At 42.9% G+C, this 16,919-nt stretch overlaps 1 protein-coding gene across 2 annotated transcripts; it reads right to left on the bottom strand.

Annotated features, from left to right (window-relative positions):
• Window positions 1-350: 350 nt before the first annotated feature.
• CLDND1 (claudin domain containing 1) lies at window positions 351-10,979 on the bottom strand. 2 transcript variants are annotated; one of them, XM_048817836.2, is made up of 5 exons: window positions 10,866-10,979; window positions 4,364-4,659; window positions 2,188-2,295; window positions 1,610-1,747; window positions 351-1,493 (listed from the first exon to the last, which is right to left on the bottom strand). In XM_048817836.2, exons 2-5 carry the CDS (start codon window positions 4,644-4,646, stop codon window positions 1,273-1,275), a joined length of 750 nt encoding a protein of 249 aa, XP_048673793.1. In that variant the 5' UTR covers window positions 4,647-4,659; window positions 10,866-10,979; the 3' UTR covers window positions 351-1,272. The 2 variants fall into 2 exon arrangements, with proteins under 2 accessions (XP_048673793.1, XP_048673803.1); XM_048817846.2 differs by having other exon boundaries at window positions 4,364-4,656; window positions 10,866-10,954.
• Between the last annotated feature and the right edge of the window lie 5,940 nt (window positions 10,980-16,919).

Genomic DNA, 16,919 nt, shown 5'->3' with positions numbered 1-16,919 from the left:
AATGTTGGGCTTGTTTTCCTCCAAGACGTACAACGAAAAGCTGGATGGACTCTGAGCAGCTGAAGGGCAGATTTGTATACAGGGTGAGCTAACTGGGAACTAAGGTTTTTCCACATCTCACTCAAAAGATGTGATGATGAACAGGCACCCTTAAAATGAAGTGATTTTAAAAAACAAACCCACCCCACTCTCTCATTAAAGAGTCCCTAAGGCAAAGGGGAAAAGGTTTTGTATAGAAACTGGTCATCCCTCTCTCATACTTGAGCACTATGAACAACAGTGACCAGACAATATTATATTAATCTGTCTCAGGGCATTCTCTTTTTCAATCAAATTCACAACAACTCTGATAAAATTTCTGAGCCTTTTCTCTGGTTTATTTGTGTGTTTTAAACAGGTGTGGGGCAAGGTGGGAAACACGCAGCACATTTTAAAAAAACCTGCTGTGTGCTACATGGGGCAAATAAATAAGCTTTACAAAAAGTTAGATTTATTTATATATATACACATACATATACATACACACGTTAACCAAATTAAATCCAAACCTTGCATGAGGCCTGCCCCTTCAACACAGTAAAGGAAGGGCCCGATTTTACAGCAGGCACAAAAGCTACAGCTGACTGCCCCAATCACATCAGTCTGGTCATAAAAGGCTGAGAGGAGAAACTAATGAGAGTAAGAGAGAGAAAGAAACAAACCAGATTACAACACAGATGTAGCTATAACATTTCTACACACAATTCTGCACATCCATCTCTGCTTGGTGCTCTGAGAGTGCATCACCTGCTGGGATCTCATAACATGTAGTGCCCAATTCTCTATTATTCACACTCTGCAGTTCTCTCAGTCTTCTCCTGCATCTCCCTCTTCTCTTCCCCTATTCATCCTCTGCCCCACAATGCCTCTCCTGTTTTTTCAAAGCAGATTTAGATGTGAGTGTCCAGTTAGGGTAGTATAATTAAAAAAAGGGGATGAACTCTTAAGACTACTTCCACAAACAAATAAAAGTTTTTTTAAAAAATTATACAGTAAAAGTCTGTTAAAATTCTGCAGACTTCTGGCAAGAGAAAGCTGTTCAAGTTTGGTAATTTGGCCCAGAGGCCTTTGTCTTCAAAGCCTGCAGACAACTGAAACTCAACTGGCAAGAAGCACGCAGTGCATGGAGCAGATACCTGTCCAAAAGAAAGATGGGGTACGACTGGGAAAAGGCCTATGATATTGAAACAAAATACTGTGAAGCAGCAACTGGCCATGAATGAAGTGTCCTATTTATGCTACACGGTATGCTTTCAAGAGCATGAATTCCTTCCTGTTGGTGCGGGCTGCCCAGATGAAGAGAGCAGCTGCCATAAACTGTAAAGGAGCAGAGACACAAGCCAGGCAGAAGGACCAGCCAAATTCACCCTGCACATCATCAGGTGGGTGCAGCTTCTTGTGGAGCAGCTCAATTCCAGCTACGTAGCAGCTGACTGAGCCCAGCGTACACAGACCTGGGGAATAAACAGTACAGGACAATCAGCTTACAGTACAGATGCCCTGGCTGACATGGTCAGGGAAGTCACACTGCAAGGAGAGGAAGAGGGCTGGAGCACATAACAGGACCCACCTGCAAGGAAATGTAGGACTCCTATGGCAATCGCAGGGTAGAGGCTGCGACAGGCACAAGCACAAAGACCAATCAAAGCCCCAAAGCACATCAGCCCTAGGCTGACGAAGGGCAGGAGAAACTGCAAACGCCAAAGATCTGTGTATAAGAGAGAGAGACATCCACAGATATGTTAAAGACATGTCAGTGTCTGACATTCTCCCTGCCCATCTATGTTCATTCCCATACACTACTCCATCAGGGACCTCCAACCTGAGCTAGGAAGGACCACTGCCTCCTGTGAAAAGAGAGGGAGGAACTTGAATGTGTGTTCACTTACTGAGTTTTCCCACAACACTGTTCTCTGAATTAATCCTTTCCTAAAGCAAACAAACAAATCACGTACCCTTGCCTTCAAGTCATGACTAATACCCAGGGTTATTATATGAAGCATTAGCTGAGGTGGGCAGATCAAAATAGTTACTTCTCTCCTTATTCTCTCACTAATGATTGAATCTGGAAATGAAAATGTCCTCTTCTTTTCTTTCCCAGCCTCCTTTATCCCCCACATCTACCTACCAGAGGTGAAAAGCACTTACAGGTCCGATTCAGGTCACTACCACTATTGTGGTTCCCAGGCTCCATGTACTTCTCTGCAAATTGATCAGAGAGGGAAAAACTGATGCAGCTTCTGACCATATCAGTTTCTGGAGGGGGGAAAAATGCAATAACCACCATTAGTTTTATTCCTTATTTTCATTTGACAATCCTGCTCCCATCCAGCATCTGCTGTTCTTTTTACATGAGAAATCCCTTTAGCTATTTTTAGGGTGAGAACCGTTCTCAGAAGTAATCTTTATAAAGACTAGCCACTCCCCCTTATTCCACTGCTTCCCTGGATCAATTCACATCACACATTTACAGCCAAAGCAATAAATAATTCCTTCACAGTTCACCACTCTCATTTTTTTCTTGATTTAAGAGCACTATGTCCCCTTGTCAGAAGGATAAACAACTCTCTCATACTCTGACTCATTTTAATGAGTCTCATTATTAGGAGTTACAATAGTAAACTGCGTTTACTATAGATTAAGTAAAAAGAAAAGAAGTACTTGTGGCACCTTAGAGACTAACCAATTTATTTGAGCATAAGCTTTCATGAGCTACAGCTCACTTCATCGGATGTAACTCACGAAAGCTTACACTCAGATAAATTGGTTAGTCTCTAAGGTGCCACAAGTACTCCTTTTCTTTTTGCGAATACAGACTAACAGGGTTGTTACTCTGAAACCTATAGATTAAGTATTACATCAGAGAGGAATATTGAAAAACTGTGCTGGCATATACAGGTCACTCAAGTTTTGTGTAAAGCTAGCTTCATAGCCAACTGTGTCATCCCTTGCATGACCCCTCAGGAAGGTTGTCGGGGTAGTTGAAAATAAAGTATGTAATATGCTAGTGCTGACCAAATTATTAAAGTGAGTGCTTAACTACGAGACCATAACGTTTTCTTTATACTGATATTCCATTAAAATAAATGTATTGTGCATTTATTTCAACATGTGACATAAACTTAAAATAGGCAGCACCTCCAGGCAATCTAGAGAGGTCTGCACCAGTACTTATTGATACAACAGATTGGGTATCTTGCACCACACGTATTTCAAATACTGTGTGGTCAGTGCTCTTCAGTCTTTAAATTAGACATCCAAACAAAGCAGCGGTGTTTAGCTCAATGTGAAGAGCTCAACGCCTTGTTAAACATTTCATGGAACAGCAAGTACACTTTTTAAATACTTCTATTTCTGTTATTTCTGAAACAAATTTTTAGACATTTCATGGTGTTTGTTCCCATTGAAAATCTGTCCATCGCCACTCTGAAGTTCTAAAAGATGCTTTTGAGTTGAGCTAGTTGAAATTTTCATCAAAAAGATCCTTAATTAGAAATGGGGTTTCACTGAAAATGATTCCATGGGAAAATGTTGAGACAATTTCTCATTTTTCAAAAAAAAACAGTCTCTAAATGAAAAATTTCAGGAACACACAATTTTTAAGTGTATTCAAAATTTTTCATTTAGAAATTGTGAGAAAATGCCCAACTTTTCAACCACACCGTTTCCTCTAAAAAAGTGTGGAAACAAATAAAAAAAAGTTACTTAAAAACTGTCAGAAACAATAATATTTACTCTCACTTTTTAAACTCTAAGTGAGAAAAAGTAACAATGACATTTCTTTCAGTTGGAAAACAAAGTGCAGAAAAAAACAAATTACACTGGACTCACTTTAAGATGAAACTGAGGATTGGTCTACACTACCACTTACGTTGGTATAACTACGTCACTCATGGGTGAGGAAAATCCACACACCCCAGTGTAGACAGCGCTATGTTGATAGGAGGTCTTCTCCTGTTGACATAGCTACCGCCACTCAGGGAGGTGGAATACCTACACTGATGGGAGCAGCTCTCCTGTCAGCATAGGAAGCATCAGTGCAGCTGAGCCACTGTAGCGCTGCAAGTGTAGACAAGACCTTAACATATCAAATCCTGGTTCTCTAAACACTCACTAGCAGCTGCATAAGGCTTTCCTTTTGCATCTTTAAAACTTATATTTGCCCTAATTGTTTAATAACCAGAGAAGCTTTCTGGAAAAGTGAGGTGACACAGATCCATTTTGAGGAAATACTGTTTGATATCCAACCCTTAAATTGCAGCTCAAGGCAGGAAGGAACAGGGAAGGTGGAGGAAAACGCTATTTGGAGGATGCACTAATTCACCTGGTGGGCTGTACCAGTGAGAGTTTTTGGGAACAGTGATACATCTCCGCCACAATCCAACTGTGCCATTGCACCGGAACAGTGCATCTGTATAAGTCTTCTCATCTGCTTCCATACTGGTGAATTCCTCCAAAATACTCCTGCCAAGTTCGCTGGCATTTCCAGCTGAGCTATGGTACTCATACCAGAAATCTGTACCGATTGAGGCTGCCATATAAATGGTGGAAATGAGGCAGAGCACGCAGGCAATTACTAGAGCTGTAGCAAAGCGGTTATCCATCATGGTGTCCCAACTGCTGTGGGGGGAATAGAAAGGTGAGAAACACAGAGGTTCAATTAATAATAATAGTAACCCCCCCGAGACCAAGCACAAGATTGACCCTGCTGGGATAAACTAGTCCCTTAATCCCACGACCAATCCCTCCCTGAATGCATAACAACATCGCTTCCTTTTCACGTTCAACATGCGACAATGAAGGAGCAATGTTTCCTTCCAAATCCTGAACCCTCCCCTAATTATAAATAGCTCAAGTGTTCAGTGAACATTTAAGATGAAATATTAACCAAGGTCCCGTCTACCACAGTAATCCTACTTCACTTGTCTGTTCGGCTTTTACAGCGTCCACACCCAATGCAACTTCATTTGCAACAGATATCCACTCATGCTCAATTACCACAGGTGTATTCATTTACATAAAAGAAACAGTCATGCTTCTCGCCCCAGGCAAGACTCAGTAGGAGTAGGAAGCAGAGATAGTAACTGCTTGGGAGAGAACACGAGGAACACATAGTACAATGCACATTTTTAAATATTTATGTCATACCATAAAATCCTTTACAAAGTGTCAATTATGTACCAAAGCATATATGAAGTCCTTTAAATTGAGATTTAAAGATGGGAAGGGATTAAGAATATGTCTACCCTGCAATTAGACACCCACCGCTGGCCCATGCCAACTGACTTGGGCTAAGGAGCTGTTTAATTGTGGTGGTGTTCAGGCTTGGACTGGAGTCTAGGTTCTAGGACCCTGTGAGTTGGGAGGGTCCCAGAGCTTGGGCTGCAGCGCAAGCCTGAATGTCTACACCACAATCGAACAGCCCCTTAGCCTGAGCCCTGTGAGCCCGAATGAGCTGGCATGGGCCAGCTGTGTGTATCTAACTGCAGTGTAGACATACCCTCAGTGACTGGGAGAGTGGAGGGAATTATTAAGATTTATAAAGCTTCATAGTAATGTCTCAGACTTTTCTCTTTTGTCCACAAGGATCTAAAATTGCTTTATAGAAGGTATATTTAGTAGCAGTGAGTCTGTCAGTGTTCTTGGTTTTATACAATTTGGGTAGTGGCAAACAAGTAATAAGTGAGTTTAGAGTCTAAAAAAGGATGATGGGCACAAAGCGCTACAACACAGCAGCATACGGACCCTGAAGTATGAACGCTCTGTCAAATATTTTTGTTTTTATGGGTTTTTATTAAAAGTAGAAAAGGGAGGGAGACTGATGTACACTGATTGCAACAATAAGAAGTGAGAGAATGCCTAAAGCATGGAGTAGGTGAAGGAGATAGCGCACACAAGAAAAAAGCTATTTTCACAGCAGCAAGTGATGAAATTGGGGATGAGGTGATAAAGTAAAGAATGGAGTGAAAGCTTTCAGCAAGAAGCAGCTTACATTTCATACAGAAGAAAAGGGAAAGTCATCATAGAGAGTTGAAAAAAGGGGCAAGTCACAGTCAGAGTAACAAGAAAGGAAGAGAATTTTACAAAAACATTTTAGTAGGACTGGAGGATAGAAAAGATGGGAGCATGCAAGGCCAAAGAGGAGGTGAAACCAGCCTCACAGCCTAGAAGGGTTCTAAGTGAAATTACTCCTGGGGGAATTCTGCACTGCTATGCAGAATTCATGTCTCCTGCAGATCTCCCTCCCACCCCCCGCAGAAAATACATTCTGTTGGGAAGGTGCTGTAATTACACCTGTTGCCCACCAGGAGCTGCTGTGGTGCCAGCCGAGACGGCAGCAAGCTCCAGGCTGGAGCAGCCAGTCACAGAGCGGGAGGAGGAGGAGGCTGCTTTCCTCACAGCACCCTGCCTGTGGGACCAGGTGAGGAGGCACGGGATGGAGGGCTGGATAGGGGGAGCAGACAATGCAGGTCAAACAGGGCTTCTGTGGGGGTCACACAGACTGAGTTCAGAAGGGCTGGAGGCAGGGAGACAGGCGGGGGCACAGGAACGAGTAGAGACACAGCATTGAGCCAGGATCTAATGGGAGTGGAGATGCAGGGGCACATGGGCAAAGGGAGGCGAGAGATTGGGGGTTCAGGGACAGATGGGGACGGGGGATGGAGTGCAGGGACACATGGGGATGGGAGAGTGGCTGAATGGGGGTGCAGGGACACACGGGAACATGTGCAGATATGCCTGACTGAATGGGAGAGGCTAGGGGTTACCTGGGGTTTGCATGGGGGAGGCTTCCCAACTCCCTAAAAATCCCTCCCCCCTCCGAAAAACTGTTCCATACTTCTCCCACCCACACCCAACAACTCTCCAGATTCACTCCCAGGCTCCTTCCCAGCAATTACTTCCCTCTCCATCAGCTCCTCCATTACTCCTGACTTTCCCATGCCTTTGCACTGCTTCTGAGGGCTGCGGGAAATAAATTCTGTATTGTAGTTTAAATGAATTATTACTCAAAGTTCTGTATTAATATTCCTGTTAAAGAATCTATTTGTCAAAAAACATTTCTGAATATTTTTTGTTGTCTGTATTGTTAGACATACTTGCTGACAGATATTTTGAAATAAATTACCAAAATAATTGAAACTGGCATGATTATATTGTGTCATTTTAAAAAAAAATATGCAGAATTTTAAAATATTGTGTGAATTTTTAATTTTTTGGTGCAGAATTCCCCCAGGAGTAAATAACGTATCCAACTGAAATAAGGAGAATGTAAATGCCCTAACTGAAATTTGCTCAGGACACTAGGGAAAAATATCTTGGGAATTGATCAGGGCCTTAGTTTTAGACCTGTTAACAAAACACACAGTCAGAGAGTGACTGTGTGACGAAGTGGGGGGTTCTCTTGGTTTTTTTAATGGTTTGCATGCGGAAGGGGTGGGACTCAGTTTCCCTGGGTGTTACTGGTTTAACGAGGCGATGGGAGAGGGAGTTTGTTGTTACAGAGGACGCCGGCGATGGAACTTGTGACCCCAGCCAATGGCCTGAAGAATGGATACCCCAGCAACTGGTGACCGGGTGGCCCAGCTCAGGAGTCACAGCCGGTTCTGGCCAGTGGGAGGACAATCGGCTGCAAAGCGAGGACCCCGGTGACCTGACCAGCTGGTTCCAGCCAGAGGGTTGCAAAGGATGGCTGAGAGGAGAGGAGGTCCAGGCAACCCTGTTTACCTGGATAGAAGACAATGGACAGAGGTGGGGATTTGGGGGAGGTGATACCAGATGCCCAGCTGAAAAGCACAGGGGCTCGGGACTGGAGAGGGAGAGCAGGCAGCATCCACCTGGATGCAGGAGAGACTCAGGGTGTGTCTACACTTGAAATTTCAAAGCGCTGCCACGGGAATGCTCCCACGGCAGCGCTTTGAAGTGCAAGTGTGGTTGCGCGCGAGCGCTGGGAGAGAGGTCTTCCAGCGCTCCTGGTAATCCACCTCCACAACTCCCAGCGCTCAGAGCCTATCTACACTAGCGCTTTAAAGTGCTCAGACTTGCTGCGCTCAGGGGGGTGATTTTTCACCCACCTGAGCCAGCAAGTTAGAACGCTATAAAATATAAGTGTAGACAAGCCCTTAGATGTGCTGTGCTGAGGGTGGCCAGGCCTGAGGGCCCTGAGAGTTTCCTGTGCTGTGTTCAGGTGCTTAATAAATCATTGTGTTTTAGGCTGGCTGAGAATCACTCCAGTCTAGGGAACAGGGTTGCATTATTCCCTCTGGGAGTGGAGGCCCTGGGGGTCCAGAGCAAGCGGACTCTCTGAGGGGGCCCACAGCGAGAGACAGGCATTCTAAGGCTCAGAGAGGTGCGGTTCCAGGAGCCTGAGGGGTCTAATCCCGAGAGAGTGGACCCCTGGAGAAAGGGTGTCACACTGAAGGGGGTTCCCTCCAGGGACCGTACCGGCCAAGAGTGGGCACGACCTGTGAGTCCGTGACAGACTGCACTGAATCTCATGGGATCAAAATCCAGGAAAATAGCACTCAGAGAATTTAACTCAAGGCAGATAATGAAAGAACTCAAATTAATATCAACCCTCTCCCCCAGCCTCCAATTATTAACTTTCTCCTGTTTCCTCTATTGCACTAAAATCAGCATGCCTCTTTCACATTGCAGCATCCAATTTACACCAAATGTGCTTCTTTTTGGAAGTGAGGGAGAAGAATCCCAGAATATCTTATTCACTCTTTTTTACTTTCCTCAGAAGTCTTACAATGTGGTGATCCTCCCTCTGTATAAGGATGAAAACAGGGCACTGTTCAGAGAGGAAGGAAGGTTATTGAAAACTAACTTAAAATTCTGCCCCTGAACTGCCCTGGGATCATTGCAGCTGAGTTCACTGCAAAGCAACTTATTTATTGAAGATACAGAGCATTTTGTTTTTTGGAGCAAGCAGAAAAATGAAAGGTTTCAGAGTAACAGCCATGTTAGTCTGTATTCACAAAAAGAAAAGGAGTACTTGTGGCACATTAGAGACTAACCAATTTATTTGAGCATGAGCTTTCGTGAGCTACAGCTCACTTCATCGGATGCATACTGTGGAAACTGCAGAAGACATTATATACACAGAGACCATGAAACAATACCTCCTCCCACCCCACTCTCCTTCTGGTAACAGCTTATCTAAAGTGATCAAGTTGGGCCATTTCCAGCACAAATCCAGGTTTTCTCACCCTCTGCCCCCCCCCACACACAAACTCACTCTCCTGCTGGTAATAGCCCATCCAAAGTGACCACTCTCTTTAAAATGTGTATGATAATCAAGGTGGGCCATTTCCAGCAGGAGAGTGAGTTTGTGTGTGTATGGGGGTGGGGGGGTGAGAAAACCTGGATTTGTGCTGGAAATGGTCCACCTTGATTATCATGCACATTGTAGGGAGAGTGGTCGCTTTGGATAGGCTATTACCAGGAGGAGAGTGAGTTTTTGTGTGTGTGTTTTTTTGAAAAAAGGGGGTGGGGGGTGAGAAAACCTGTATTTGTGCTGGAAATGGCCCACCTTGATTTTCATACACATTGTGAGGAGAGTGGTCACTTTGGATAAGCTATTACCAGCAGGAGAGTGAGTTTGTGTGTGTGGTTTTTGGAGGGGGGTGGGGGGGGTGAGAAAACCTGGATTTGTGCTGGAAATGGCCCACCTTGATTGTCATACACATTTTAAAGAGAGTGGTCACTTTGGATGGGCTATTACCAGCAGGAGAGTGAGTTTGTGTGTGTGTGTGTGGGGGGGGGGGGGCGGCAGAGGGTGAGAAAACCTGGATTTGTGCTGGAAATGGCCCAACTTGATGATCACTTTAGATAAGCTATTACCAGCAGGAGAGTGGGGTGGGAGGAGGTATTGTTTCATGGTCTCTGTGTATATAATGTCTTCTGCAGTTTCCACAGTATGCATCCGATGAAGTGAGCTGTAGCTCAGGAAAGCTCATGCTCAAATAAATTGGTTAGTCTCTAAGGTGCCACAAGTACTCCTTTTCTTTTTGCAGAAAAATGAAGTGGAAATTTCCCATCTGTCCTAATGGCTCCATTGATTCAGCTTTCTCTTATACTAAAATGATGATCTATTTAGAGGGACATAAATGAGGTAGTTTAAGCCTACCATTTAACTTTTATGTTAAATAACTAACCTTACAAAACTGTTAATTAAAAAAAGTCAATAAAAACATTTGTTTGAATGCAAAAATTCCTGTGTGTAGTCCTAACATAGCACCACCATGCTCACACCCAGGAAGCAGGAGGTGAAAGTAGCCAGTCCAGTTTCACTGACCAAGATACCTGAACCATAAACAAGCAGGTGAATAGTTAAGTTCCTCAAATTCTGCCCTTTGTGATGATTTCTCAGATAATCAGTGATGCTAGTAAGGAATTTTATGAAAATTAACGAAAGGAGAGAATACGACTTTTAACCTGACAGGGTCCTTTATCTCACACACGCCCTTAGCACGGGCGATGGCGGTGTTGAGGGGTATTTCATTATATTTAATTGGCCGGGGGGGGGGGGGGGGGGGGGCGGAGGAAGGAGAAACGTGACAGGCACAGCCTCTGAGACAAGACGACTGTGGGGATTTGAGAAGGGGTGTGACTCAAGAGAGTGAAAAAAAATTTTTTAAAGGGAATAAAAATCGATAAAGCACAAAATCAGCAGAAGAGGGGAACCCCCCCCCCGTGCCCTGCCCCCCAGCCTCCCCCGCCGTGGACTGCCCCCCCCCCGCCCCAGGTACCCCCTCAGTGCTCTCCCCCTGTTACCTCCCCCCCACGTGCCCCCAACTGCCCGTACCCCGCCCCGCACTCACCATCCCCTTCCTCATACCCCCGTTCCGACTCCGCGGCGGCGTTTCCGCCTCCCACCCCCGCACCGCGCCGGCAGCGGGAGCCGCACGGAGACACTCATCCGCCCCCCCCCAGGCGCCGGGCATCCTGGGACTTGTAGTGCCCCGCTGGCCCCTCGGCCCTCGCGGCGGGCCCGGCGCGGGGCATCCTGGGACTTGTCGTTCACATGGAGGGTTGTTCGCAGCGCACCCTGGGAGTTGTCGTCTGCACGGCGCTCGGCACCCTGGGAGTTGTAGTTTGTCACTGCCTCGGCTGTCTGGGGCGAGGGTCACAACAGCTACATTTGTGCCTGGTTTCAGAGGAACAGCCGTGTTAGTCTGTATTCGCAAAAAGAAAAGGAGGACTTGTGGCACCTTAGAGACTAACCAATTTATTTGAGCATGAGCTTTCGTGAGCTACAGCTCACTTCATCGGATGCATATGAAGTGAGCTGTAGCTCAGGAAAGCTTATGCTCAAATAAATTGGTTAGTCTCTGAGGTGCCACAAGTCCTCCTTTTCATTTGTGCCTGGGCAAAGCAGAGCTAGGGCCTCCTCACATGGATCTGGTTGGCTCTTCTCCTCAGCCCTGAGGAAAGAGGGCAACTCTTCTGCCAGGTGGGGTGCAATCCCCAAGTGTGGCTGGGCGCCTGCAACTCACCAGTCAGAGGCCTACATGGTAATAATCATAGTTAAAAAATTATTTAAAAGCTTCCTTAGATGACATCATGTCTCCCAGATGTTCCCTGCCCCATTCAAATGAGATTCTCACACAATGCCCTGGCTGCATGAGCTGGGGCTTTAAGGGAAACAACAAAGTGGGTGAGACCAGCAATACATTCACAAGTGTTGACAACAATTACCTCCTCAACCCATTTAATAAAATCCCCACCCCTCCTACACATCCTGCACAGGTTAAATGAGGGGCCTCAAAGGGGCAGAGGAATCCATATGTTAAGTGTGTTTTGATTAGAAACCTAGAGTCTAACCACTCCCAGCTTTGGTTTTACAAAATTGTGCAAAACTAAAACAGAACCCTCCATCAGAGGTGCCATGTGGGAGGGGCAGCACATGAAGTCAGATGCCCCCAGGATTTCTGCCAGAGTTTATATGTCCTACCCTGAATGCTGCTGAATATCACCAGACTCTTTAAATTCTTCCCCCCTGCCTCCCAAATCAACAGTGCATGTCCTTCCTGCCCTTCATCCTGGTTCTCTGCATCTCTTTCCATAGGACAATCCCATACAACTCCACCTCTTGACCATCTGGAAAGCCTTCCACAGTCCACATGACCCAGAAAGCTATTGGGGGGGGGGGGGGGGAAAGAGGGAAGGAGAGAGAGATATTTCAAAATAATATTTGAACTAGAATAATTTTGTTTTAGAAAGTTTTCACACACATTTGTTTCAATATTTTACCATTTATTTTCAAACATTTTTCGTTTAGCATTGTTCATTTTTGAAATGGAAATTTTAAAAAAGGATTTAATTTAAATTTTAAAACATTTTTTAAAATCCCACCATGTGATTAAGATGACATAAAAATTACACAGATGGCCACAAAAAAAAATTTTTTTTCCTCTGTTTTTCATTTTCTCTTATTTTCCCCTTTCCCCTCTGTATAATATTTGCCTGGTCATTTTAGCCACATAGCAGGATTTTTTAAAATGTATCTAAAAATAAAAATTTGTTTTGGAAAATTTGCTATTTTTAAAATAGGCAAAAATGATTTTTATAATAAATATTGATTAAAAGTTTTGCAAAAATTCATCTTTTAAAGATAAAATACTGGTTCTGAACAAGATTTGTTAATACTTGAATGGAAAGATAATGAAGGCTAATTCAACAGTTTTATAAAAAATAGCAAAAATAGATTTTTTTAACAAATATCTATGTACAAAGAGCATTTGTAATTAAAATTTTTGGTTAAAAAATTGCAACCCACTCTAATGATCAGCATTTCTAATGCCCCTAAACCACAGTAGAAACATCAGTAGACTCCATTAGAATTCTTCAGATGGTTTTTCCTGCTCACTGTTGGCTTCTTCTGTCCTCTTTATTTATTTTTTTACCAATGGCCCAAGGCCCAGCCAACCAACAGATCGATTCTGTTTTTCCAAACCTAAGTTGCCAACGGTAATTTCCACTAGGAGAGAAACCCAAAGGGGGAGAATGTGCCCTACATCTGCCATAACCTTCCTGAAGAATAGCCCAGGTTATCACCTCCATCCACCTTCCATCTACAAAATTACCCCCTTGCCTATCTATTGACTCAGTGCCTGCAGTTCTTACCCTAACTAGTGTTACAGCTTCCCCATTGCTACAAGACCCTACAGAGGACAACATGTCCTACATCTGGCATACAGAGCATTTCAGGTATCCTAAACTGGTACCAGATAGAGAAAATAACCCCTCTCAGCTGGCATGCCTCTTGCTATTACAATGACAAGTGTTAGAGAGACCCCAGGCTGGAATCTGTATTAGCTGGGTGCCTGCAAACTTACCATAGTCAGTGTTGGCAAGACTATAAATTTTTTCCTCTTTAATGGGTGGGCAGATCCTGCTTCTTTTCCCTAGTGCAGGCTTCTGAACTGTATCCAGTTATGAGTTATTGCATTCTGTTTTATATCCAAATTTACCTCTGTTCCCCCTCACTGTTATTATATTATCTCACTGTTTATTACTGTCACTTTTTATTTGATGTATTTATTATTTCATTTTATATAAACACCCCAGGCAAAAAGCTTGCGGCACATGTAAAACTTACAAGAAAAACACATTTAATAAGTATATATAAACAGAGAGACTATCAGCCGATTAAAAATTTTGATGTTGGAAATGCTGAATCGTGAATCTAACTTTATTTGCATTCAAGATATTAAAATTAATATTGCCTTAGACTTCCTATGCTGATAGTGTGGCCATGGATCTCATTTCTGAGTTTGTCACAGAATCAGAAGGCTAGTATCACAAATGTACTATAAGCCTTTCAGCACTGAGAACAAGGAAATCATCTGTATGATCGCTAGTTTCTGCAAAGCTGCTGTAGCTTTAGGGGAAACACAATTGCACTTCAACTTACAGCCATGATGCTTAAGAGCGTCCTAATTCTGCCTTAAATTACCTTGTTTTTTCCCACAGGGAAGACTAGGAATACTGCACATATTGAGGTAATATTAGTTCTATATCAAAGGCAATTAGAGTACATATTAAGCATGACAAATGTATGTAAGGTTGTCCCAAGATGCCTTTTTGAACATTGCAAAAATATAACCATTAAAGGAGAATGGTGCTAATTCAAACTAGTGTTAGAAATGACTGAATTTAGGGCCAGATTTCAGAAGACTTTAGCTCCCATGTGGCTGCATTTTCAAACAATCTTAGCTGAGCCTTTTGAAAATCTGGCCACAGATCTGGTCACAATGATGGCTGAGAAGTACTAAGCACATTTGAAAAATCTGGTCCTAATTTAGGTGCATAAATGGGAGCTAAGTTCTACTGAAAACCTGGCTGTAGTTGTGGATGCCAGAAAATCTGGCCCTACATGATTCAGAGTCCTTACTGAATCAACACAATACAAAAGCAAGGCTAATACATTCAAGATACTTTTTTGCTGCTTTTTTTGACAATTATAGATCACTTATTAATTATTTATGATAATGCTTCATATTGGACTTATAAATGTTCTGAATTATTTGAAAAATAATTGTTAGTAATATGGTAATTCACTACAGAACCCAGAAAGCATGCTAGATACTCTATAGAACAAATAGAAATGATCCCTGTTGCAAACAGCTACACTCTAATTTTTAATTAAACAAATAAGTTTAACAAGCTGTAGGGAAGGGATGGACTGTGAAACTACAAAGGTACAACTATGTAGTTTTTCAGTTTGGGCACATGCATATCTTGATGACTCAGTTAAGGTCTTTTTAAATATTTATGACTGATTCACTTCTTGTGAGAATTGTGGAAAAAGTTAATCTTAAGGAGAAACTGCTATTAAATCATTAATGTTGAGAGATGCTGCACACATTAATGAGCTTCCCCTGAATCTAGTTCTAAATACACTATAGAGGAACATACCATATGTATTTGCTAGCATGCTGGAATTATTGTGGAGCTAATTTTAATTTAGAATATTTCCTGACACAGTGACTGAAGGGAAAGGAATGCCCATCTCATCTAGGTATACAATTTTGCAAGTGATTTTTGAAAGAAAAAGTCCCTTTGAATAGAAATGAAACGAAACTGGCCCAGTTCTCAACTCACTATTAGAGCTGGCTGAAAACTTCTGAATTTAACATTTTTAAAAGAAATATGGGGACCAAGTTTTGCGAAAATTATTCCTATTTTTCAGCCATCTCTAGTCACTGTGCCACAGAATCACAGAAATAAGAAATGGGAAAGATCTTTTATCTTGTTTGGTCCAAGGGGTCTCTAACCTTTCTATTTTATGATCACTTCATAACAGAGATCTTTTCACAGACCATAAAACTCATATCCAAAAAACACCAAATCCCAAACCAGTTGGCTCTCAACATCTTTCATTCAGTGGACCAATGGGAAAGTTCCCTGGATCACTGATGATTCATAAATCTAGTCTATCCTTGTGCCTGGGAAGGACAGGTACTAGACTGTAACTATACTTTGTGGAGTTTGTGCACTGTAATTTTAAATGTTCTAAGCTCTGAAGACTAGCTCATTTCTCTTGAAAGACCATTTCAGAATCCATGTGGCTGCTGCAGGTTTGAGGGTGCTGGTCATCAAGACTGAGGTGCATTGGCAGAGTTATGTGGTGGCGCAGGGCTGGAAAAGCTGGGGAGTTTGCAGATCTAAAGCTGCAGGGGTGAGTGGAGGAGAATGTTGGAAGAAGACGGGGGAGAGTGGCTGGAAATCAGAACTAAGGTTTATTGGCTGGACAGGGTGAAGACCAATAAAAGAATAATCAGATGTGTTGCTGTTTAGGAATATTGGCATTGGAAAAGCTGTATTGGAATCAAGGACTTTAAAACAGAGATTTAAAATCCAGACTAAGCAATGCTGACAGGCCTGTATGTGGGGTAGCTCAGAATTGGAATAGCAGCAGATGTTGCAGATAAGAAATTAAATGAATTAGCAAAGCTTTCAGTATGACAGCAAGAGGGAATATCATAGGAGCTACGCACCAGAACTGCATGGAATTTGCAGTGCCAGGGGGAGGCAGGACTGGAATAAACAGGCATTTTGGAGGTCAGGAGTGAGGTACTTAGGCAGAGCTGGCGATGGGGAAGGAAGAGCAATTTTAGACTTGAAACTGCAGCAGAAAATGGAAACAAGGACTCTTTCTGACTCTGAGCCACACAGAGATGAATCCAGAAATGGAATAGCAGGTAGTGCTGAAGGTCAAGACTGATATGCATTGGCAAGACTCTGTGTGCAGATCCAAGGACTGCAATAGCAGGATTTGCTGCTACAGGTTAGAATGGAGAAGGCATGGTTTTAAACAGCTTTTCCCTAGTCGCATTTATATAGGTGATAGTCACTCTAACCAGAAAATCAGTTGACAAAATAATCCAAGGTATAAACCTCCAAGTCTCAGAAAAATATATAAACAGACTAACAACAATTTATCCGCTAGAGAAAATAAAGAACATAATGCTGAATTAACCACTTCCTGGTTTCTCTCCATCACCTCAAACTTTCTCACCTATTATAATATCCCGCTTAAAGAGAAAGAAAGGAAAAAACCTTACCCAAACAGTTCAGAACCTTAAAAGAACAAAAAAACCCACAAAAAACAAACCTTAAAAGGCATCATGGTCAAATGCAAAATGAAGAGAAAAATCAGTTAGCCAAAAAAACCCAACTCAACCCAATTGACTCCTACAAAACATCTGACTTGTGTGGGTTTGACTAATCAGACTCTCCCTTTGCTTGTCTTTATATGATTGGCTGAGAGGGATGCAGAATTGTGAATATCAAAGGGTGGGGTGGGGGTGGTGGTTTTTTGTTTTAAGAGGTTTCTTAAGATCTTTAGGAAAAAAAGAAGAAAGATCAGC

The sequence above is a fragment of the Caretta caretta genome, chromosome 1 (assembly GCF_965140235.1).
Source record: "Caretta caretta isolate rCarCar2 chromosome 1, rCarCar1.hap1, whole genome shotgun sequence".
NCBI lineage: Eukaryota > Metazoa > Chordata > Testudines > Cheloniidae > Caretta > Caretta caretta.
This window is presented reverse-complemented; position numbering and strand designations above follow the sequence as displayed.

Bases quoted from the DNA above. Each gene is read 5' to 3' on its own strand.
- CLDND1 (XM_048817836.2), bottom strand. From the start codon at position 4,646: ATGATGGATAACCGCTTTGCTACAGCTCTAGTAATTGCCTGCGTGCTC. The intron at 1,748-2,187 runs GTAAGTGCTTTT...TCTTATACACAG, and splicing joins TAGTGACCTGAATCGGACCT to ATCTTTGGCGTTTGCAGTTT. The intron at 1,494-1,609 runs GTGGGTCCTGTT...TTTATTCCCCAG, and splicing joins AGTCCTACATTTCCTTGCAG to GTCTGTGTACGCTGGGCTCA.